Source organism: Esox lucius, chromosome 17 (genome assembly GCF_011004845.1).
Source record: "Esox lucius isolate fEsoLuc1 chromosome 17, fEsoLuc1.pri, whole genome shotgun sequence".
Classification (NCBI taxonomy): Eukaryota; Metazoa; Chordata; class Actinopteri; order Esociformes; family Esocidae; genus Esox; species Esox lucius.
This window is the reverse complement of record NC_047585.1, coordinates 35,217,279-35,242,624: the sequence shown is the minus strand read 5'-3', so window position 1 is coordinate 35,242,624 and position 25,346 is coordinate 35,217,279. Positions and strand designations below refer to the sequence as shown.

Here is a 25,346-nt window from a genome sequence, read left to right as displayed (position 1 = left end):
TAACCTTCAACTAAGTCCTATCAGAGCTTATTCTTTCACCGAAGGGTTATATTTCTTATCCTGAATGGCTCACTCTGATTCCCATATACGACTCCAACAGATTGAATGATTCTCTACTGCACTCCACATTGCCCTCTCCCACCTTGCCAAAAGGAACATCTGTGTGAAAATGCTGTTCACTGATTCAGCATTCAATACCATGGAGATCTCCTAAGCTCAGATCACTGATAGTGGGGAGGTGGTTCTTAAGTGAAAGCTGGTAGTGTTTGGGAAACAGCCACCAGAAAAACAATTTAGTTAACTATAAACTGGACCTTACTCAGGGCTGAGATGTTCAAAATAGTGCCTGCTCATGCATATGAATAATGCAGGTCAACATTGTGATTTAATCTGCTTGGCATCTGCAGGCAATACAATTTATATTTTTACTAGCTAGTTACACACTGGTGACTCCTATTTCTGCACCTGCTTGACCCATAAACACACATCCACATTAGAAATCGAAACAAATACTTGACCCCATTCAGTCATTGGCCATATTTTTATTGGCAACCTGTTTTATGTGTTTTGGATGAAAGTAAAATAATAATCAGATGATCTGAGACAAAAAAAAGTCGTCACCTAAGTGTTTTAAACTGACACCAGCATGCAGATTTGCACACAGATAACACGCACACCCAGGCGCACGTTGGTTTGTCAAGTGTTTTTGAGTTTATATCTCAAATATTGATTATGCAATATCATTAATCCAGGTGACTAATAAAAAGTGTGTTATAAACTCCCAAATATTCCCCACTCACTATCAACAGTGGAAAGGAGTGTTCATTCGGAGCTGGGATGAGAGAGCGAAGTCTTGATTGGCTAGAGATGTGCGGTCTGTCGTTCAGGCGCACCGGAGTTTAAAAACCTGAGCTACTGTACCTGTGACCCAAACAAAAGCTTCTCATCACTTCTATAGGAACCGTCACAGACAGCAGTAATGAGGAAGTATTGGAGGAGTTTCACAGACGCAATATTAAGAAACTTTCCGACAACTGGGAAGGTAGGTTGACATTCAAATGTTTTGATGTAGTAGTAAAATATGCATGTTCAGTTTCGACAGGACAAACAGTATTTCGACCAGAAAATATTATTCTAAATTTTGTTTCGCCTTGTTAGCGAGACATGTCTTCATTTTGTAATGAACGGTTTAATATGTCGATTGATTCATGGGTACATTTCGAATGTGAAATATAATTCAACTATTTACTTGTACCGAATTATTTGGTGGGATGTGGTTACAAACTGGTATATGGACTAATACAAAACGAATTCTGGTGTGTTGCATTGCTTGTATTGAGTAATTGCCTAACATGACTTTTTAGCTTGGGGAAATGTGCTTTAATAACAGCTTTGTGTGGGTTTGCTTGCGGTCTGTCTGTGATTCAGGTTAAGGATGACCATGAGAAACATCAAAGGCAGCAACACGAATCCAATGTGACCAGCAGTGATGAGAATATTGACCGTGGGAACTGGGCCAGTAAAAGGGAGTACATGTTGTCCATGATTGGCTATGCTGTGGGTCTGGGAAACGTATGGAGGTTCCCTTATTTGGCCTATAAGAATGGAGGAGGTAAGTCAACACACACACACACACACACACACACACACACACACACATACAAGGATACTTAATCTGTGAGTAGGAAGGACACAGCTAATAATACTACTAGTACTACTACAACTACTACTAATAAAAATTGATAGCCCAGGGGTGATCATGGCTGATAAAATAGAATAAAGGCTAGAGTACAGGCAGTTTGGAGAAGACCACTGTCCATAGGAATGTAATGCCCTATAATCACACATGACAGGATTTTCTTAAAAGTACAGTTCATATGAATCTATTTGCTTTCTGGTTTTATTCCCATTATCCTCCAGCTACTTAATATTTTCTCTCTCTGACTCTTACCCGTCCAGGTGCCTTCCTCATCCCGTATTTCATTATGCTGGCTGTTGCTGGAATCCCTATGTTCTTTCTGGAAAGTTCCTTTGGTCAGTTCTGCAGCCAGGGTCCCATCAATGTTTGGAGGTCACTGCCCATATTTCAAGGTAACCTATAATCAGGGGCATAGAGTCTGAAATGTTGATTCTAGAGGAAAATGGAATTTGACGTGTAAACGGGTCATATAGTCAGTCTTGTTCAGGACACGTTTTTCGGAAGCTTGCGTTACCTTATACATCGGCATGAGGGTTGGATTTAGACCTTGACAGTATCAATTTTTCCAATACCATGGGATGAACAACTGCAGTGATTGCTGTCTATCCAGCGGCACAGACAAAGACAGACATGCCCAGCCACTGACCTTTTTTTCATACTGTGCAACAACAAGATGAGTGTTTTCTAAGCCAAAATAATGGACATAACACAGCAGTTAGACTAAAAGCCCTGTTTTTGGTATCTCACATGGGACACATTTTAATTCCTGCTACTTTTTTACCATGCTATTTGTTTGGATGCACTCGAAGATCTTAAGCACACCAGTCGTATGATACCAAGTTTATTAGGATCACCCATCTAGAACCGTGGTGGACTATTGCCACCAGAACAGCCAGAGTTCTTCAGTGTGGATCCGACAAGGTGTCAGAAACAGTCCACATGATGGCATCACTCAGATTGCTGCAGATTGATGGTGATAGATTTTTGTTGAGAACTGCCCTTTCCATGTCGTGCCAAAGACTCTTGATGCATTTGTATTGAGGCCTAAGGACTGTGCAGGCTGCTTATTTTAAATGTAGTCACATTTATTTTATATTGCCCAATCAGTAATTGACAGGTAGAACCCCAGTGAGCAAGCAACAGCATTAAATGTATGCAGAGTAGCTAGGAAATAAATACCCAAGTAGGGTTGGAAAGGAGGAAACCTAGAGAGAAGCTGGACTCTCAGGGGTAGCCAGTCCTCTTCCGGCTGTGATGGGTGAGGATTATGAGAGTACATGAACATTTTGGGCCACAAAATCTTTAGGCTGAATCCAGATCAGCTGCACAACCAGGGGGACAAGCTAGGACAGGGACAACCAGGTGGACAATGTGAGGGACAACCAGGTGGACAAGCTAGGACAGGGACAACCAAGTGGACGAGGTGAGGGACAACCAGGTGGACAAGGTCAGGGACAATCAGGTGGACAAGCTAGGACAGGGACAACCAGGTGGACAATGTGAGGGACAACCAGGTGGATAAGCTAGGACAGGGACAACCATGTGGACAAGGTCAGGGACAATCAGGTGGATAAGGGCAGTGACAGCAAGAATCACCAGGTAGCAACTAGATCTGCAATACAACCAGGAGGTCTTTGGACGGGGCAGCTAGGAGTCGTCAGGCCAGGTAGTCCTAAGGGTCCTTGGGCTCAGGTCCTCAGATCCAAAAGGCCCCAGAAAATGTTGAGCTTTTCGTTGCATCCATAGGTATACCTCAGCATATTATTCAAGTCCCTCGTTACGTAAAGTAAGCCAACGTGGAAAAACAAATATAACTGAGACAGTACAAGACTGACCCTAGTCCCCAGAACAAAATTATTGCAGCATAAAACTACAGTCTGAGATGGGATGGGTCCGAAGGTAACCCCAGACAAGGTCAATCTAGCAGGAAATGATTCCTCCCACTTCTCTATGTGTCATACTAACCTACAGAACCGCTATCAGTCAGACCTGCCACTCTGTTTCACTAGAGCCTCTTACATTATAAATGAATACGATTATTACATTATTGGCCGCTAGTTCTTTTGGCAGTTAGTAGATTATCAGTTGCTACCCTCCTTGGTATGAATAAAAGGCATTTCTGTGTAACCCTAAACATTCCTTCCTCTATCCTCTCCAGGTGTGGGTGTAGCCATGGTTGCGGTCAGTGTGTTAATGGCCATCTACTACAATGTCATCATTGCCTACAGTCTCTACTACTTGTTTGCTTCCTTCCAGTTCCCTCTGCCATGGAGCGACTGTTTCGACTGGTCCAACACCAACTGTAGTCTCACACCAAGAGGTAGCTGTTTTACCATTATGTACCGTTTCCCTCTTGTGCAGCTTTTACTCTTCTGTCTTACTTGGCTGAGAGGAAACCTGGAACACAGATGGACCTGAAATGAGTGACAACGAAATGTCCACTCTGACCAATGACTTCTGATCTCTACAGAGGTGTGCAACATTACAACTGCCGCCAGCTGGAGTGAGCCAATTCTTACAGGCAATATGACACTGTGGGAGAATCACACCTGTCCAGAGAAAGACATCATCAGCATCCCAATACAGAGCCCCAGTGAACAGTACTGGGAGTGAGTAACACACACTTAACCTTGATTCTATTTTAATCTTGCCCACAGTTACAAATAGGTTTCATCAGTTGAAAAAATATATACATTTGGAATGCCAGGTTGTATGAAGATGTGAGGTCCATTTGTCTTTGTCCCTCCCAGCCTGGTGACCTTACAAAGGTCTAGTGGTCTAGATGAGACTGGCCCAGTGGTGTGGCATCTGGCTCTCTGTCTGCTGTTGGGATGGCTGCTCGTCGCTGCTGCCCTTTACAAAGGCATCCAGTCCTCAGGCAAAGTCAGTGTGACCCACATTTTTAGTGTTTGTATGATGGATAGAGGCCTCAAGGGGCCAAAAGCCTGTTTTACTGACCACACTTTCACCATTTTGAAGTAGTCTAGTGGGTGGGACTTCCTATGTGTTAAGAAAGGATCTTATGATTCATTCTATTTGTGATGAGACTTGCCATAACCACAGGCGACGGTAACAAACAGAGCAATGGTTGACTTAGTGACCCAGCTCCAAAAAATAGTGAATGTCTCGCTCTTGGGCAATAAGCAGTGTTGGTGGCCCTGGCCAGAACTCAAAATCACTGGGTTTAGGCTCTGAGTCACGTCTTTCTCTGGTCATGACATCATGGCTATATAACTGTTCTAATACCACATTTTACACTATATTTCTTTTTGTATTACATAATGTTTTACAGAAACAGTGACTGTTTCCACTTAAACAGTTTCTGTGTGCTCACAAATGCATAATGACAACGATATCAATCTATTTGATTGATTATGTGTTTGAGATGGTTTATCCTGTATCATTTCTAATGTCTGTCTTTTTGTGTTTCTGTGTGAATTCTCTCTAATATTTGTTTTCAGTAATTTGTGTTTGTTATCCAGGTTGTGTATTTCACGGCTACATTTCCCTATGTGGTGTTGCTGATCCTGCTGATTCGAGGGTTGACACTAGAAGGCGCCAGAGATGGGATTGAGTTTTACATTGGCTCCAAGTCAAACCTCACTAAACTGGCTGAGTCAGAGGTCAGAGCGCAACCACATATCTGGTAACTAGAAATACGTATATTATTGATTTGAAATAATGAAGTTGTCTGTCTGTTTGGTATTTGACAGGTGTGGAGAGATGCGGCGACACAGATATTCTATACTCTGTCCTTAGCAGGGGGTGGAGTTACAGCCCTGTCCTCTTATAACAAGTTCCACAACAACGTGTTCAAGGACGCACTCACCGTTTGCCTCACCAACTGTGGTACACACACACACACACACACACACACACGGTGGACAGATTTAGGAAGGTTTTTTTAATATTCTGTACCCCTCAAAAGTTTGACTGGTACTGTACATTTAACAACATTCCAATGGTTTCATTGTTTTTGTTGATACATGTTTGTCTTTTTCTGTTGTGTGTTTTATTCGGTGCAGGTACTAGTGTGTTGGCAGGCTTCACCATCTTCTCCATCCTAGGTCACATGGCTCATGTCTCTGGAAAGCCTGTATCAGAGGTGGCCCTGTCAGGTCAGTAGTAAACCAATGTTAGACACTTCAGAGGTTCAGGCTGTAGTCATTATGGTAGCCCATGTCTAAAGTGCTTAGTTAAATTGTGCTAAAGCCTTTTTTTTGTTTAGTTTTTTTACTCGGTTCATTGTTGAAATGCTAAGAAATAGATCTCATTGGTGTAACAAACCAGACATGAAAATGGAAGGAATGGCGCATCCTTCTTGCTTCAGATTGGTGATGTTACATTCAGGGATGTTTTCGAAGACACAGATTAAGCCTAGTCCAGGACAAAAAAACAAGCTCAATGGAATTTTCTATTGGACATGATTTTTTTGTCATAGACTCGGCTTAATCCGTGTCTGTGAAATCAGAACTCAGTGTCATCACTAATACACTCTATCCAGATTTTTTTCCTTTAAACAAATCAATCTATTTGTTTTGATACAACTTTGTCTGTCCGCCCAAGGACACAGATTTGATAGTTAAGCTGTTATTCAAATGAGCGCCAACCCTTATCACCATTTAGGGATACATTGGCCTCTGTTCATTGGAATAGAATCTGCAGTATACCATCAGTTCATTACTCCTGTTCATATTTTTTGGAATGCTTTTCATAAGGCATTCGCTCCACTCATGGAAATGAGGACCAAATATGCTACTGCCTGTGATTCACCACTTAACTGTCTGAGGTGATCTGCCAAAACATTGGCTCCAGCCCAAAGCAATAGTCTCCAAAATAGTCTTTGACTGACTAATCTTTAGGAAGTGCACATGGCAAGGGAAGAAAAGTTAGGCTTTTACAAAAAATAAATGAATGCTTATGGTTCTGATAAATCTATGGAAAAAAAAAAAGAAACAAATTTCAGCTGACTACAGAACCAACATTATTTCTTCAAAGGCAGCAAGAAAATAGCCTTATCCTGGCAATCATAAATAACAACTCTGAGTTCTGAATTGGCCTACCTGGTTAAAGAAAGGTGAACATACTTTAAAAAAAGATGTAAGGATGTTAATCTCTAGACTATTTAGCTGAATTTAGTTATTTGCTATTTTCCTTTGTAACCTTCTCAAAGATTGGTTTCAGCTTTATCCAAGTGAGTGTGTTTGGGTGTGTTTGTGTGTGTGTGTGTGTGTGTATGTGCAGGTTTTGGACTAGCCTTTATTGCATACCCAGATGCCTTGTCCAAGCTTCCCATCTCTCCTCTCTGGTCCATCCTTTTCTTCTTCATGCTGCTCACCCTCGGTCTTGACACGCAGTTCGCTGGTGTAGGTCAGTCACACACACACACACACACACACACACACCCTCACTCACTACTCCATAACTATCAAGTCAGACCTCTGACTCTTGGCCCCTTTTCCATCAGAGGTCATCTCCACCTGCCTTGTTGATGCGTTCCCTAAAACATTGAAATCAAAACGCCCCATCATCTCCGTGGGAACCTGCTCCATCTTGTTCCTGCTCGGCCTGCCGTGCGTAACACAGGTAAATCCATAGTTACTTTAACTAAAGTAGTTACTTAGCTAAAATAATTTTCTTTGCAGTTGACCATTTTATTAACATGTATGTGCATGCACGAGATACCTTTGTGTTTGTGTGTTACCAGGCAGGGATATATTGGGTGATTCTGATGGATCAGTTTGGTACTGGCTTTGTTTTACTGATCACTGCTCTTCTAGAGCTCATTGGGGTCTTCTACATCTATGGTACAGTATAGCACAATTTATATTTGAGCAAAAATGCCTGAGTGGGTGTGGTATTTTGCCAATATTCCCCTGCTAAGAGCTGTTTTTATGCATGAATACAGCCCTTGGCTAAGATATATTCGCCTTATACTATACCGCAAACCCGTAAGGTGCATTGTTTCTGTTTTTAAACCTTTTGCTATTATAAACTCACTGCTGCATCATGCTTAAGATCCGTAGCCACCCTTTGTGGCTCATTCCTATGTAACTCACAGCTTCTCACCAATCGGCATCCTGGAAAAAAACATATAGTATATTGTATGACATTTAGTAAGTGTTTGTTTGTAGGAGGAAACCGTTTCATTAAGGACATAGAGATGATGATTGGGACAAGGCACTCTATCTTCTGGCTGTGGTGGAGAGCATGTTGGTTCTTCATCTCTCCCGCCATCATCACTGTAAGTTCTAGCTCTCTCTTCCTCTCTGTGGCGTATCTTTGAATTTAATATCTATGCTGCTAGATCTCCGTGCAATAACCTTTTTCTCAAACCCCTTTGTTTTCTGTGAACGGGCAGATAACCTAGTAAGCAAGAGTGTTGGCCCAGTAAATTGTGTGGCACCTAAACCAAACTGTTCTTGTACAAAGACCTGTATAAGAGTGCCTGCTAAATGGCTAAAAGTAGACAAACATATAAACACATGCTCTCTAACACCTTGCAGATGATCCTGGTGTGGTCATGGTTGACCTTCCGTCCCCCGTCCTACGGTACTGTGCAGTACCCTGCATGGGGTGTGGCTCTTGGCTGGTGTATGATCACCTTCTGTCTCCTCTGGATCCCCCTCGTCGCTGTCTGGAAAATATTCCACGCCCAAGGAAATCCCTGGAAGGTGTGTTTGAGTCTAATTGCGTTTAGATAACACCGTATTTTGGATAGGAATTCTGAATGGTGGTGGGGGGGTGGGGGGGTTGCAAGCAGATACTGTCATTTAAGTGCATCACCTCCTAGCTCAATGCTCGTTTGTTACTGTCACCAGAAATGCAAGGATCGCATGTCACGTGAGCGAATGAGACTAGCATCAGTCTTGCGTCCGTCTGCCTGTGATGGCAATTCCATCGATCAGAACTCTTAAAGGAGGAAGAAGAGACAAAGTTCTCTTGGCACACTTAAGTTGTATTATTTGCAAATAAGAGAGATGCATCAAACGCTTACAAACATAATCATCTGAGGAGTCTCTAACTTAATGCATGAACAGTTCGTATTTATTACATTTTCCATAACACTGCCCCAAACCTGTGGTCGGTGGGGGGGTATGCCAAGTGATGGAAGCACCGTTAGAACCTGTAGCTTGCTGATTGTGTTGTGGTGGTATGCTACCCCTGCCAGGTGAACCTGTAGCTTGCTGATTGTGTTGTGGTGGTATGCTACCCCTGCCAGGTGAACCTGTAGCTTGCTGATTGTGTTGTGGTGGTATGCTACCCCTGCCAGGTGAACCTGTAGCTTGCTGATTGTGTTGTGGTGGTATGCTACCCCTGCCAGGTGAACCTGTAGCTTGCTGATTGTGTTGTGGTGGTATGCTACCCCTGCCAGGTGAACCTGTAGCTTGCTGATTGTGTTGTGGTGATATGCTACCCCTGCCAGGTGAACCTGTACTAAAAATTCTGTGGTGCTGTCAGATCTTGTTTCCATGCTGATGGGTCAACTGAAGAGCACGATTCATCAACGAATAAGTTCCCTTCAGAGTGACGACTGTTTGCAAGAGGACATTTCAGTGTTTGAGATGTGGTTGGCCATGGTGTGTTGAGCCATTGATAGGTGCATTCCTGTGATTTCATGCCGCTGACTGCCTACTTCAATTGGAAATATATATAAATACATATAATTCCATTGTGATGCAAGCCCTTGTTGACCACAATTTCCAGTTAGACATTATTTTGCCAACCGGAAATGATAATTTTATATGTGGCTCTGTTTATGCTATTTGTAATTTGGTTTGATGTTTGTAGCTTTACAGACATCGACATGGTTTGGCCTGGCAGTGCAAATGACGTGTGAATGGCCATCTCAGATAATTACTGGTTGGGCAAAGAGATATGGCTACCTTTTCCCACTGAAGGCGTGACCGTTTCACCAACTATCACAACCTGACTGAAACACACAAATATTTAAACAAACTTGTAGTAGAATGGTAGTGGAGAGCAGCTTTGGATGTCTTTAATAGTAAGTTGCTGTGGATAAGAGTAGCTGCTAATTACGAAACTGTAAACTGTATGTCTCAGTGGATGCAGCAGATCGAGAATTTGGCACACAAAGGCTTTTGATTAGTTACTACTGGAGACCATGGCTGGAGTCTTTTGCATAATGACTCTTTCTAATTTGTGCCTGTGTGTCAGAGTGTACTCGTTTAAACGCCTTACCCACTCTGAAAGTGTACACCTGGGAGAGAGGGAGAGAACAAGTAAACCCTAGAGGTGTCCCCCGTTACATCTGATTTCTCACATGCCGGGAGGGCCTGCTACTGCGGCCGAACGCTCACAAAATATAGTCCACGTCAAAATGATTGTGTTGCTGTCTTAGTATGAAAGGATGTGTTTGTGTTTCTCTGTGTGTGGCTAACTAAGGCTAACCCTGTAGAGGATACAGTTGTTAGAATGTTTCTGTTGGTTCTGAAATTATCACCTTATTACGGCAAAGTTATGTGTTATACCAATCATGGTTTATCAAGCACTCCAGTAACACTCAAAACATGATTTGCTCTTCATTGTACACTGTTTATCTACAAAAGCCTTCTTTCAGAAATCACCAGCATGACACATCTGACATCACTCATCAAGGTTAAAACCTAAAATTAACAGTTCAAGAACAAGTGACTGGTTGAAACTGGAAACACCTATGGTGGTTACTGACCTGGGTAAAACTGCTTTCAGTTATTAAATGCCACTTTTGTGGAATTAAGTTTAAACAGAGCTCAAGCCCAAGAAACCTGTCCTTTACTGTATTTAGAAGATTGCTAATCGTTTCTGTTGTTGATAAATGCATTTGCTTTGAATCTGTTGCCATTTTAATGTTACAGATTACTTTTTTATTTTTTGTATTTATTTTCTCCCTTTTAAATGTAAATGAGAACCTGTTCTCAGTATTTCCCCTGAGTAAGTAAAAGTAATATTGTCTGTTGCGCATGATTTTAACGGTTGCATCTCTTATCACAAGACATGTCAAGACATGTCACCTTGTTGACCTGGCAGCTGCTGATGTCAACACCAGCACACAATAACACGCGTTCAGAAGTCAGAGGATCCTGATTTGAAGATGATGACGTGTTTTCTAACGTGCCCAGTAATACACATATTGGTATTGGAGACCAGGGGAACCTGCTAATTTTAGAAGCAGGCTGCTACTTTAATACATTAAAAGAAAAGCTCCTTTAAATACTGTGAGTTCTTTCAATTCCAGGAATGTATTTGCCATCACATGAAGGTTTTTCTATTCAAACAAATGATTGTCTGTGTGTATCCAAGTATCGGTAGGTTGTTTGCTCTCCATAACAGTCCTGTGAATCATCGCTGTCTCTGTCTGCAGCGTCTGTGTGCTGTGTGTTCTCCAGTGGAGGGTTGGGGTCCGTACCTGGATGTTCACCGGGGAGAGAGATATGCAGATGGAGGACAGGTTGACGGGAAGAACTCTGTCCAGCTGCCTGATAATGTTTACTACATCTCCAACGACCAAACACATCTCTAACCCCCTGGTGTTAGACCCCCTGGCTCTACAATCCGCTAGGAGAGTGACATGTATAAAATAAAGCTGTTTTGCTGTTCCCCACGAGGAAGATCGGGTTAGGGTAGTCTCGCCAGGACATACCTCCATATCTCGTCATGCCTCCTGATTGGTGTTAAGGTTATGTTTGCGATTATTGTTTCTGGTTAGTTTTAGGGTTAAGTTTGGTTTTTGGGAACATTGGATTTTGAATAGATGTAACTGTCCCCACATGGATGAACCTTTTAAAAATGTGTTTGTGTATGTGACTTTTTTTAACAGTGCATTTTTGTTAAGATCTTACTGTTTGATTTTGGTTAAGGTTAGGATTATGAAAAATGTTGTCTCCAATGTGATAGCAGAGTAAATACAGTTAGGTCTGGAAATAAGTGGACACTGACACAAGTTATGTTATTTTGGCTGTTTACCAAAGTATATTCAAGTCACAGTTAAATAATGAATTTGGGCTTAAAGGGCAGTGACTCAAATTTAATTTGAGGGTATTCTCATCCAGATTGGAAGATGGGTTTAGGAATTGCAGCCCCTTAATATGTGATCCTAGCAACGCCTTTGGTTTCATACGATTTTTTTGTTCAACCCCTTGAATTAAATCTGAAAGTCTGCACTTCATTTGCATGCCGGCTATTTCGTTTGAAATCCATTGTGGTGGCGTACAGAGACAACATTATGAAAATTGTGTCAGGGTCCAAATATTTCTGTACCTGTATATGTGTTTGTTGTTAATATCTGTGTTTTTCTATATGTTTTATCTGTATTTATTTTGTTTCAGTATTGCTAATACCGGGCTCTGGTCAATGAGATTTGAGTCCCATCTTGACTTAACTCTATAAAGGTAAAAAAGTAGTTACTCTGTTGAGGGGCAGCTGGTCAATGATTGTTCAGTAATATTAGTATTTCAATTTGAGTGATTTTGATTTGGCTGTTTATGTGTGTTTTCATATTGTCATGAGGTTAGGCCTGAGGAAAAAAATCTACCACTCTTTTGTCAAATATTATTTAGTGAAGGGATGTCAGAGTTAATTTTGTCATTAATCCATTGTTCCTTCTATAAATTAATATGCCTAAAATATTAAAAAGTGATGTCATGTATAAATAGAAAAGAAGCTTGTCCCATGTTAAAGAGGAAAACCTGCCTCATTCTAATAAACTCCCCAACATTGGGATAGGATTAAGATTGTAACGCCACAGACACACCTGAACCCTGTTCATCAATGATTTAACAATTTGGACAAAACCAATAGACATGTCTGGTTCTTTAGAGCTGTGCAAAGTTGGTAGAGTATTATACCAAATAATTCACAATGGTAATGGCTGTTTAATGTGCTTCCACCGTGTATTAACTATCTAATGTAAAGAAAGAAGCAGAAAGCGTGAATGTGTGACTCCACACCCAGACCCAATGACCCGGGTCAAAAACTGTGAATGAGTCTGTGAATGATTTACAATCTGCTATATGTTACAGCCATTTTGAAATAACTACTGAAACAGTTTCGTATTAATCTTACCTACATTATAGTCATAAACATTTATTTTGATATGGTGGATGACTTTGGGACTTTTATTTTAAAAGGCTATTTGAGTGACTGGGAAATGAGCATGGATGGTAGGGAGTGATGTTAATTACTTTGCTGTACTAATTACTTTGTTGTACAAGTTCAAGTACTCAGTGAATAAACTTTGGTTACAGTTATTTTTCCCTGGTCATATTCATGCTATCGATCTTACAGCACCATGGACAAAGACATTAAAATACCTTGCTTTTTCTGTAATCTGGCAACCATAAGAAAATGGAAGAACTATATATGATGTTGTAGCCTTCTGTTAACTATACCACTGTAGCATCAAGGCTTATGTATAAACAGCATACATTATCACTAGCTCTTCAAAGTGATGGGATTAAGTAAATAAAACAATAAACAATTTACACATTATTTATGCAAACCCTAAAACAAATCAGCAAAATTTGTGCTTCATTAAATATATTTACTTACATGATAATGCAAAAAAAGATATTTGAAAAAGCTGCGCAGTTATTATCAACAAATTGGCACACATACCTAAGAATGTATTGTCTCTTTGTCATTAGAAGGTACTGTGTGTAGAATGATTCCAAAAGTGTATATAATTAATCTATAATAAATTAAGTCTATAACATAAAATGTGGGGAAAGTAAAGAAGTCTAAATACTTTTGAAGGCAGAAAAGAGTATACTTCGTTCCTTTTCTACCCCGATCTTCAGATTTTTCTACCCCGTAACCATTTCAACAGTTGTGAATCATTTAACTTGTTGGAATGCTCATTGTTTTAAAGCGGTAAACATTTGCATTACAAGAGTGACCTTAAAATGAGGGTCAGAGGTAAATGCATCACCAATCAAATCTCATGAATACAAATAATAATATTTGTCAAAGCCACAAAATAACTAGGGCTTTACAGTTATGTTGAAATATATGTACCTTTTGATTAGGTGTTCAGCGAGAAATAAGAAACAGAAAATAAAGCTCCATAAAGCTTAACTTTTGACTCATCTTGACTCATAGAAGCATTCGTGCTGAAGTCATACAGGTCATGACAGGTGCTTCCAGGTGCTTTTGTTAAATGTTACTTGACTTGACAAAACCATGGGAACATGCCCATCAGAATGTCAGTCAGTGTACATAGACCATGTACAGACCCTTTATAATAGAGTTCCTTGTTGCCCTAAGATGAACAGGCAAATGTGCTTCCATTCATGCTGTTTGATTGGATGTGTTTAAGGCTAAACATATCATCAGAGCATACTGAAATACATGTTTTCTTAACTTAAATTGTGCTCAGATGACATTCAGTGACTTATCAGCGCAATCAACTTACATAAACTACCTAGTCAAAGTAAATAGAAGTAAATAATGTACTTTATGTAGTTTAATGTAACTGCAAATTTATTTTAAATTGAAAATATAAAATAAGCCTACTTGTATTTGAATTTAATAAAGATTTTAGCAAAAGTACTTTATTTAGTTTTTCCAGTATTTCAGTATATAAAAACAAAGTATTTCCAGTATTCCTTGCATTTGAACCCAAACTATTATCAAAGAATCTTGCCAGTTGGTCATGGTTTTGGAAGTTCACCTTTGAAAGAACAGGAGAAAGCAGAACACAAGCACACATTTTGAAACAACCATGGTTTAGGAACTTACACACAAAACAATGATTGACTCATAAGGTAAAGTGTAATTACTATTACTGGGTTGTGTGGTTGTCCCCCCCATCTATTTTAAGATTAAGGCTCACTCTGGACTCACTGTGGACATATTGTGAAGTGAAATGTTTTCCTAAAATGATTGACAAATGAGTAAGAGTTTAATTTAAATTACTCACATTCAGTATATATATGTATAATGTATATCTGAAATATATGAAACTATGAAATATATGAAACTATGAAATAAGTGGCTTCAAATCTTTCTACAGGTGAAATACTGTTTTTGAAAATAATTGCACTTATACTGTCATATTCTTATGTACATATTTGACCATGACCATATTATTATAGGCAAGTTGGGTTTTTTTCGTTGAAAAAAAATAAAACTCTTAAGAAAGATTTTCTCATATCTGGGAATGAAAAACACAATCATGTCCTTGTCTTCAGTATGGAATTTGACGCATACGCATAGATGCATGTGGTTTCAAGCATTTCACCCAAGCTGTAATTAAGAATGGTGACAGAAAACGTGTGATGAAACCTAAATACATTCCTTACTCACATTAAACCATGGACCATAGTGCATTGTGAGCTGAGGAGGCTGCAGAGTATTTATTGGTTAGAGACAGCCAGATGACCTGTCTGTCATTCAGGCACACTGAGTTTAAATACCTGCGCTACAGGTGCTCCTCATCACTTTTTTGAGGGACAGCCTCAGACAGCCGCAAAATGAGGAAGTACTGGGGTGATTTCAGAGATCTAATGTTTAAAAAGTCTGCAACCACTAAAAAGGTAGGAATCCTACTGATGGATATAATATGTGTTATGGTTTAGACAGGAGGAACAATGTCACAGATGAAGTACATTCAGGTGACTTTGTTTTTGACCTTATATACAATACTTTTTTTAAAATAAAGAAATACGCTTTATGTCAATATATTGATGGTTCAAGATCTAGGCAATAACGGATATACGTGTAGCGCATCTAAGTTTAACGAAATCTGCTTTTACTAACTATTAACATCCTGTGTTGGTCTGTGTGTCTGTCTGTTGGTGCGTATTCATCTGAGATACAGGTTATAGATGACCACGAGAAACAGAAGTCATCATCCCATGTGGGCAGCAATGATGGGAGCATGGACCGGGGGAACTGGACCAATAAAACGGAGTACATGTTGTCTATGATTGGCTACGCTGTGGGTCTGGGAAACGTATGGAGGTTCCCTTATTTGGCCTATAAGAATGGAGGAGGTAAGTGGACACATTTTACCTCAGTGAGGTAAGCCTCAGTTGGCAAGTTTTAGTCTTATAGGGATTTTCATGTCATTGCAAAATAAAAGCACTTGAAGTAAGGAAGTGTGTGTGTATAGGTGTAAGGGCGGGGGGGGGGGGGTGAGAGTAGAAGCAGTTTAGTGATGACCACAATTCCTCAAGTCATGACCCTGTAATCACACTTGACCATGGCAGAATGTTCTTAAAGGTACAGTTCATTATTGTTCATGCCTTGAGGTTTTACACAGTCCTATCATCAACTGGCAAACTAATTCACACATTTATTATATTATTTCTTCCTCTCTCTCACCCTCTCCCTACGCGTTTTCCATCCAGGTGCGTTCCTCATCCCGTATTTCATTATGCTAGCTGTTGCTGGTATTCCTATTTTCTTCATGGAAAGTTCCTTAGGTCAGTTCTGCAGCCAAGGCCCTGTCAATGTGTGGAGGATACTGCCAATATTTCAAGGTAACCCATCATTTTTTCAGCTAACCTCTTAGCACATACTCCAGTCTAACAGGCTGTCCCAAGACAGAGTTGATCTGTAACTCTAGGACTAAATGGGCCTATCTATATAATATGATACACAACAACAGCGGTTTAGACATTAATGGCGGTGTGTTATGTTATTTTGAGGGGACAGCAAGCTGTTGTTATACAAGCTGTACACTCACTACTTGACATTATTGCAAAGTGTCATTTCTTCAGTGTTGTCACATGAAAAGATATACTCAAGGTTACGTTTTGGGGTAAGGTTATAAAACAAACAGGTTTGGTTACGGTTTGGTTTGGCTTAGGTATCACAGCACTGGGGTTAAGGTTAGGGTTAAGGTTTGGGTTATGTTTTGAAAAAAAAGTCACTTGTAACATATTGTAGTGACCTTGGTTACACCACTAATCACTGCCCCAAGCAGGATGTCTGTATTTGGAGCAGTGGGTAGTGCACCCGTGTGTGGAGCTGAAGGATGTTGGTTTGAAACCTTTAGATTTTAAATGATTGACTGAGTTAAAGTAAAAACTGTCAGCTGTGTTAAAGTAGGGAGTGTCCTCTATAATATACAGTAGGGTATTAGAATCCACATCAGTGTCAGGTCCAGGCTGGGGTCCTCTAGGCATCTCTATGTGCCTCGGGGGTCACAGTCAGGGCCTGACCACAGAAGAGCCTCTAGGCATCTCTGCGCTGCCGTTTTGATTGTCCCCAGTTAGAGTCAGCTGCCCCACGTTGCCTCTAATTGGGGACCCTATTTAAGTAACCCTGGTTTGCCTTCTGGTTTGTCGGTCATTGTTTGCTGGTGGCTTCAGTTTGTGTGTGTTGCGCAGCTTTATTATTTTGTAATTGGTCTAATGTGAGTTCTAGGAATAATTCAGGAATGTTTGATAGCCGCTCTGCTCCACTTGTTGTGCCTATACGGCATCATGACAATCGGCTTAACCATGTAGAAACGATGCATCACTACGCAAGTTGTCCCCGACTTCAACTGTTTAATCCATACTAGCCGGATTGGTCTCAATCTGTTTCATATGTATTTAGATATTCCTGAGTTACACCGCGGTGTGATGCCCATTGACCTACACAGCAGCTTGGGATGGGACACCCATTTTCCATGTACAAGCATGCAGGCACACATGTTAATGGATTTATCACGCCTATGCTTGTGCCAAATGCCAATCAACATAATTGCCAAATGCCGGCTCTCAACAACAAGACACATCATTCACCGGTTTTGTCACAATGTGCTACATAACAGAACCAAACTGAATAGCTTAACAGAACAGACTAACAAAAACCAATGCATTCGACTGTAAATTGCTATTCTACATAGTGGCATGTAGTAGTCATTTAATCTCCAACAGGTTCATAAGGAAATGCGTTTAGATTGTCTTGAGTTAAAGTATAGCCTCAACTCCTAGTCTTTGGAGCAGAAACAGTTGCTCTGACTACTGAACTACACAGCAGCTTTGTTCGACCAGGAAACGTTCTATGCCCAAAGTATTTGGACGTTCAAGGTGTTTTTATCTTCAATCTTCACTCATTGGCAGCAATGGCAGTGTGCCCTGGGTCATTGTCCCGCTGTATAGCTCCACATATAGTGCTGTATTATTTCAATAGTATAGCTTAGTTTAACCATACTGTAGGACCCATATAGAATATACACTTTCAAAAAAGAAAACAGGAGTAACACCCACAGCTTAATTTGAGTGCAGAACATGTTGTATTTTCAAAAAGGTTCATATTCTGAATCTTTACATTAATATATTCAACAGAAAGCTGGAAAACTGCACTGAAACACTATAGTAATTATATAATTTCAGATTCACTGCTGGAATGCAGATCCATGAAGCCTTTTGGTGTCACCCTAACCCTTTCCCATCCCTTCCTCTATCCTCTCCAGGTGTGGGTGTAGCCATGGTTGTGGTCAGTACACTAGTAGGCATCTACTACAATGTCATCATTGCCTACAGTCTCTACTACTTGTTTGCTTCCTTCCAGTTCCCTCTGCCATGGAGCGACTGTTTCGACTGGTCCAACACCAACTGTAGTCTCACACCACGAGGTAGCTGTTTTACCATTATGTACCGTTTCCCTCTTGTGTAGCTTTTACTCTTCTGTCTTACTTGGCTGAGAGGAAACCTGGAACACAGATGGACCTGAAATGAGTGACAACGAAATGTCCACTCTGACCAATGACTTCTGATCTCTGCAGAGGTGTGCAACATTACAACTGCCGCCAGCTGGAGTGAGCCAATACTTACAGGCAACATGACACTGTGGGAGAATCACACCTGTCCAGAGAAAGACATCATCAGCATCCCAATACAGAGCCCCAGTGAACAGTACTGGGAGTGAGTAACACACACTTAACCTTGATTCTATTTTAATCTTGCCAACAGTTACAAATAGGTTTCATCAGTTGAAAAAATATAATGTTTCATAGGTCATTTGGAATGCCAGGTTGTATGAAGATGTGAGGTCCATTTGTCTTTGTCCCTCCCAGCCTGGTGACCTTACAAAGGTCGAGTGGTCTAGATGAGACTGGCCCAGTGGTGTGGCATCTGGCTCTCTGTCTGCTGTTGGGATGGCTTCTCGTCGCTGCTGCCCTTTACAAAGGCATCCAGTCCTCAGGAAAAGTCAGTGTGACCCACATTGTCAGTGTTTGATTGACGGAAAGATGGATAGAGGTCTCAAGGGGCCAAAAGCCTATTTTACCGACCACACTGAGGACTTTCACCATTTTGTAGTAGTCAGCTGGAGGGATTATGTTTTAATAAAGGATCATATGAGGACACGGGTTGGCTTTGAGTCCCTGCCACCACCAGAAAATCATCCCACTACTTTTGTAACAAAGTATATTTGATAATTGAACACTTTAATATCAACAAAGGCCTCAATGGCAATGTCAATTTTTTATGTCTTTCAATTTGTCTTTTTATGATTCTGTGTGTGTGCATGTGCATGTGTGTATTCTCTCTAAAATGTGTGTTTGTTTTCAGGTTGTGTATTTCACGGCTACATTTCCCTATGTGGTGTTGCTGATCCTGCTGATTCGAGGGTTGACACTAGAAGGCGCCAGAGATGGGATTGAGTTTTACATTGGCTCCAAGTCAAACCTCACTAAACTGGCTGAGTCAGAGGTCAGAGCTCAACCACATATCTGATAACTAGAAATACGTATATTATTGATTTGAAATAATGAAGTTGTCTGTCTATTTGGTACTTTGACAGGTGTGGAGAGATGCGGCGACACAGATATTCTATTCTCTGTCCTTAGCAGGGGGTGGAGTTACAGCCCTGTCCTCTTATAACAAGTTCCACAACAACGTGTTCAAGGACGCACTCACCGTTTGCCTCACCAACTGTGGTACACACACACACACACACACACACACACACACACTTAACATCTGAAAATACATATTGAGTAACACTGTAATTTTTTTTTAATTGTGGCAGGATATCTTTTGTACTTTTGATTCGGTGCAGGTACTAGTCTGTTTGCAGGCTTCGCCATTTTCTCCATCCTAGGTCACATGGCTCATGTTTATGGAAAACCTGTATCAGAAGTGGCTCAGGCAGGTCAGTCAAACAGCACTTTTTAAGTATTTGGTCTCTTATATCCCTTAACCTTTATTTATTTTTTGGTTGTTTTTGGTTATGTTTATAGTAACTCAATGGTAAATCATGTCTGGGTTTTAATTGTAATTAATCTTATAATGCCCTGATTAATAAAAAACCTGAATAAATCCAGAATTTTCCAAACATTGTCTCGTCATTGTAGGTTTTGGACTAGCCTTTATTGCATACCCAGATGCCCTGTCCAAACTTCCCATCTCTCCTCTCTGGTCCATCCTCTTCTTCTTCATGCTGCTCACCCTTGGACTCGACTCACAGTTCGCTGGCATTGGTCAGTTAGACATACACTCAGATACAGAACAAACACAGCACACACACACCACACAAACATTCACTTACTCGCTCTTAATTACACCTAAACAATGAATTCAGACCTCTGACTCTTGGCCCCTTTTCCATCAGAGGTCCTCTCCACCTGCCTTGTGGATGCGTTCCCTGAAACCTTGAAATCAAAACGCTCCATCATCTCCATGGGAATCTGCTCCATCTTGTTCCTGCTCGGCCTGCCATGCGTAACACAGGTAGTTCCTAAATTATCATAAGTAAAGTAACTCCTTAGCCACAAGTATGTCCTTTTGACTGTTGACCAGTTCATGCACACACATTCATGTGTGCTATACGGTGTGTGTGTGCATGCATGCGATACCTTTCTGTGTGTGTTTCCAGGCAGGGATATATTGGGTGACTCTGATGGATCAGTTCTGTGCTGGCTTTGTTATACTGTTCGTTGCTCTGTTAGAGCTGGTGGGGATCTTCTACATCTATGGTAACTAGAAGACATGACATATTTACTGTACATCAACACAGTACCTCAGTGATGTGTAGTATATTGTCATTATACCTTAGCTAGAGCTTTATCCAGGAGCTCCATGCTGCATTGTGAACTGGGTGGGTTGTTCCCTCAATGCTGATTCGTTAAAAGAAAAATATTAGACTGCCCGTCCCCCTAAATAAAACATGCAGTAAATAATACTATTCTAATTACACTCGTAGTTACACTGGTGAATTGCTCTGATACTTCTATTTCCATCTTAATTAGAACAGTTAACATTGATGCTCTGTCCTATCTAGAGTATATGTAGGTATGTACAGTGTTCAAACCACCCGTTCTGAGATGTGGAGTGTGGCACATACTCACTGACACAATTTTCTATCATTTTGCCTCTGTATGCCACCACAATGGATTTGCAATGAAACAACTGAGATGTAGTTGAAGTACTTGACGTTCAGCTTTAATCCAAGGTGTTGAACAAATAGATTGTATTAAACGTTTTGGAATTGCAACCATTTTCATACACAGTCCCCTTATTTCATTGGTTCAAATGTAATTGGAAAAATGTACACAATCATATATAAAATGTTGTATTTTTAATACTATGTTGAGAATCCTTTGCATGCAATGACTGCTTGAAGTCTGGAACGCATGGACATCACCAAACGCTGGGTTTCCTCCTTAGTGATGCATACCAGGCATTTTCTGCAGCTGTCTTCAGTTGTCATTTGTTTGTGGGTGTTGCTGCCTTAAGTTTTATCTTCAGCAAGTGAAATGCTTGCTCAATCAGGTTGAGATCAAGTGATTGTCTCAGCCATTCCAGAATATTCCACTTCTTTGCCTTAAAAGACTCCTGGGTTGTTTTTGCAGTATGTTTTGGGCAATTGTCCCTTGGTAAAGTGAGGCGCCTTCCAATCATCTTTGTTGAATTTGGCTGAATCTGAGCAGATAATATATTGCTATATACTTCAGAATTCATCCGGCAGCATCATCAATAAACCCCATCAATAAAGCCCATGCCATCAAACTCCCTCCACTGTGTTTTACAGATGATGTGGTATGATTTGGATCTTGTGCCGTTTTAAGCCTTCTCCATACATATTACTTAACATCATTCTGGTACAGGTTGATCATAGTTTCATCTGGCAAAGAATGCTGTTCCAGAACTGGGCTGGCTTTTTTAGAGGTTTTTTGTCCAATCTGGCCTTTATATTCATGAGGCTTATGAATGGTTTGCACCTTGGGGTGAACCCTCTGTATTTGCTTTCGTGAAGTCTTCTCTTCATGGTAGACTTGGATAATGATGTGCCTACCTCCTGGAGTGTGTTCTTCACTTTGTTGGATGTTGTGAAAGGGTTTTTCTTTACCATCTGAAGGATCCTATGATCATGCACCACTGTTGTCTTCTGTGGATGTCCAGGCCTTTTTGTGTTGCAGAGCTCACCAGTGGGTTCTTTTTTTCTTAACCTTTTGATTTGGCCACTCCTACTGTTCCTGCTATCTCTCTAATGGATTTTATTTTATTGCAGCCTAAGGATGGCTTGTTTCACTTGCATTGAGAGTTCCTTTGACCACGTGTTGTGGGATCACAGCAATAGCTTCCAAATGCAAATGCCACACCTGGAATCGACTCCAGAACATATATCTGCTAAATTGATGAACAAATTATGAAGGAATAGCCCACACCTGTCCATGAAACAGCTTTTGAGTCAATTGGCCCATTACTTTGGTCCCTTGAAAAAGAAGGAAGCTACATATTACAGAGTTTTAATTCCCAAACCTTTCCTCCAATTTGGATGTGACACCCTCAAATTAAAGCTGAGAGACTGTACTTTAAGCCAATATTCATTATTTAACTGTGACTTGAATATATATTGATTAACAATGTGTTTGTGTGTAGGAGGAAACCGTTTCATTAAGGACATAGAGATGATGATTGGAACAAGGCACTCTATCTTCTGGCTGTGGTGGAGAGCATGTTGGTTCTTCATCTCTCCTGCCATCATCACGGTAATAACTCACTCTTTCTTCCTCTCAGTGGTGTATCTTAGAACTTTGATTCTATCCTGCCTAGATCTCTGTGCAATTCTGAAACCCCTTGTTTCTCTGACTCATGCTCTCTAACACCTTGCAGATGATCCTGGTGTGGTCATGGTTGACCTTCCGTCCCCCGTCCTACGGTACTGTGCAGTACCCTGCATGGGGTGTGGCTCTTGGCTGGTGTATGATCACCTTCTGTCTCATCTGGATCCCCCTCGTCGCTGTCTGGAAAATATTCCACGCCCAAGGAAATCCCTGGAAGGTGTTTAAGTATTAACGTTTTCAGATAGAATTTCTTTTTCATAAACAAAGTCAAGACAAAATGAATTTTAATACTTAGCCTTGTGCATTTTCTGTAGATAAAACTACATTTGATGACGTATGCTTGTTTGACAGTGGATATTTTGTTTTATTTCCTTGTCTACGTTAATCTCATTAACTACAGAACAGTGTATACCAATACAATGTCCAAGTTCCATTCAAATTTCCACATTCCAAACAGTTATTAGGCCAGTTCTCATCAACTCTGACCCTTCTATTTCTTAAATGAAAAATGTGTATGTCTTCCTGATGGGACACATTTAACACTTTGACGCTGTTCTGAACTGATGGGACGCATTTACAGTGTGGAGAACAAGTATTTGATACACTGGCGATTTTGCAGGTTTTCCTACTTACAAAGCATGTAGAGGTCAGTCATTTTTATAATAGGTATACTTCAACTGTGAGAGACGAAATCTAAAACAAAAGTCCAAAAATTCTTTTATAATTAATTTGCATTTTATTGCATGACATAAGTATTTGATCACCTACCAACTAGTAAGAATTACGTCTCTCACGGGCCTGTTAGTTTTTCTTTATTCTCCACTCATTACCTGTATTAACTGCACCTGTCGACACACTCAATTAAACAGACATCAGGGATACAACTGTAGACCTGCACAAGGTTGGGATGGGCTATAGGACAATAGGCAAGCAGCATGGTGAGAAGGCAGCAAATGTTGGCTCAGTTATTAGATAATGGAAGAAGTTCAAGGTGTAGGTCAATCTCCCGAGGTCTGGGGCTCCATGCAAGATCTCACCCTCGTGGGGCATCAATGATCATGAGGAAGGTAAGGGATCAGACCAGAACTACACGGCAGGACCTGGTCAATGACCTAAAGAGAGCTGGGACAACAGTTTCTAAGAAAACCATTAGTAACACACTACGCCATCATGGATTAAAATCCAGCAGCGCAAGCAAGGTCCCCCTGGTCAAGCCAGCGCAGTTCCAGGCCCGTCTGAAGTTTGTCAATGACCATCTGGATGATCCAGAGGAGGAATGGGAGAAGGTCATGTGGTCTGATGAGACAAAAATAGAGCTTTTTGGTCTAAACTCCACTCGCCGTGTTTGGAGGAAGAAGAAGGAAGAATACAATCCCAAGTACACCATCCCAACCGTGATACATGGAGGTGGAAGCATCATTCTTTGGGGAAGCTTTTCTGCAAAGGGGACAGGATGATTGCACCGTATTGAGGGGAGGATGGATCGCGAGATTTTTGATCAACAACCTCCTTTCCTCAGTAAGAGCATTGAAGATGGGTTGTGGCTGGGTCTTCCAGCATGACAACGACCCAAAACACACAGCCAGGGCAACTAATGAGGGGATCCGTACGAAGCATCTCAAGGTCCTGGAGTGGCCTAGCCAGTCTCCAGACCTGAACCCAATAGAAAATCTTTGGAGGGAGCTGAAAGTCCGTATTGCCCAGCGACAGCCTTGAAACCTGAAGGATCTGGAAAATGTCTGTATGGAGGAGTGGGCCAAAATCCCTGCTGCAGTGTGTGCAAAACTGGTCAAGAACTACAGGAAACGTATGATCTCTGTAATAGCAAACAAAGGTTTCTGTACCAAATATTCAGTTCTGCTTTTCTGATGTATCAAATACTTATGTTATGCAATAAAATGCAAATTAATTACTTAAAAATCATACAGTGTGATTTTCTGGATTTTTGTTTTAGATTGCGTCACTCACACCTATGATAAATATTACAGACCTCTACATGCTTTGTAAGTGGGAAAACCTGCAAAATTGTCAGTGTATCAAATACTTGTTCTCCCCACTATAACTCTTGGCACTTCACTCTCCCCCAGTCCACTGGCTTCCAGCTGAAGCTTACATGTACCACAATACCAGGCTGCTTGTCTGAAGGGTGTTTGCTCTCCATAACAGTCCTGTGAATCATCGCTGTCTCTGTCTGCAGCGTCTGTGTGCTGTGTGTTCTCCAGTGGAGGGTTGGGGTCCGTACCTGGACGTTCACCGGGGAGAGAGATATGCAGATGGAGGACAGGTTGACGGGAAGAACTCTGTCCAGCTGCCTGAACACAACCATTACCAGATGTCAAAACAACCCAACACACCTCTAACCCCCTGATCGGTGTGTCTGTTCACATTTCAGTAACTCATAAGGAGCAGACATTTACTCAGTGATATTAAAACCACTAGTTTGACCTTGTTGGGACCTTTGGTTAGTTGCAATATTCTGGGTTAATGATAGATTTCTTCGGTCAGAGTAAAGGTCAAATTAGGATGAAGAAAAATAGGATTTCTAAGGTGAAGAAATGTTGATGTCCCAATTTGTTGTAGATAGATCGGTTTGACGTATGTGTGACATTTAACCACCATCTAATCCCAATTAATAATGTTTAG

The 25,346-nt window shown here is 40.9% G+C and overlaps 2 protein-coding genes across 2 annotated transcripts; both read left to right on the top strand.

The window, feature by feature from the left end:
* Nucleotides 1–792: 792 nt before the first annotated feature.
* LOC105016919 (sodium- and chloride-dependent neutral and basic amino acid transporter B(0+)) lies at nt 793–12,948 on the top strand. Its single transcript, XM_010881088.5, has 15 exons — nt 793–1,042; nt 1,429–1,612; nt 1,960–2,091; nt 3,858–4,019; nt 4,170–4,308; nt 4,450–4,582; nt 5,182–5,322; nt 5,413–5,548; nt 5,725–5,817; nt 6,944–7,069; nt 7,167–7,285; nt 7,407–7,506; nt 7,834–7,943; nt 8,206–8,373; nt 11,064–12,948. Exons 1-15 carry the CDS (start codon nt 980–982, stop codon nt 11,220–11,222), a joined length of 1,965 nt encoding a protein of 654 aa, XP_010879390.4. The 5' UTR covers nt 793–979; the 3' UTR covers nt 11,223–12,948.
* Nucleotides 12,949–15,157: 2,209 nt separating this feature from the next.
* On the top strand, nt 15,158–25,276 carry LOC105016933 (sodium- and chloride-dependent neutral and basic amino acid transporter B(0+)-like). The gene is made up of 15 exons (XM_029114180.2): nt 15,158–15,234; nt 15,519–15,693; nt 16,051–16,182; nt 18,108–18,269; nt 18,420–18,558; nt 18,711–18,843; nt 19,207–19,347; nt 19,439–19,574; nt 19,697–19,789; nt 19,992–20,117; nt 20,249–20,367; nt 20,513–20,612; nt 22,519–22,628; nt 22,753–22,920; nt 24,901–25,276. Exons 1-15 carry the CDS (start codon nt 15,172–15,174, stop codon nt 25,069–25,071), a joined length of 1,968 nt encoding a protein of 655 aa, XP_028970013.1. The 5' UTR covers nt 15,158–15,171; the 3' UTR covers nt 25,072–25,276.
* Nucleotides 25,277–25,346: the final 70 nt, after the last annotated feature.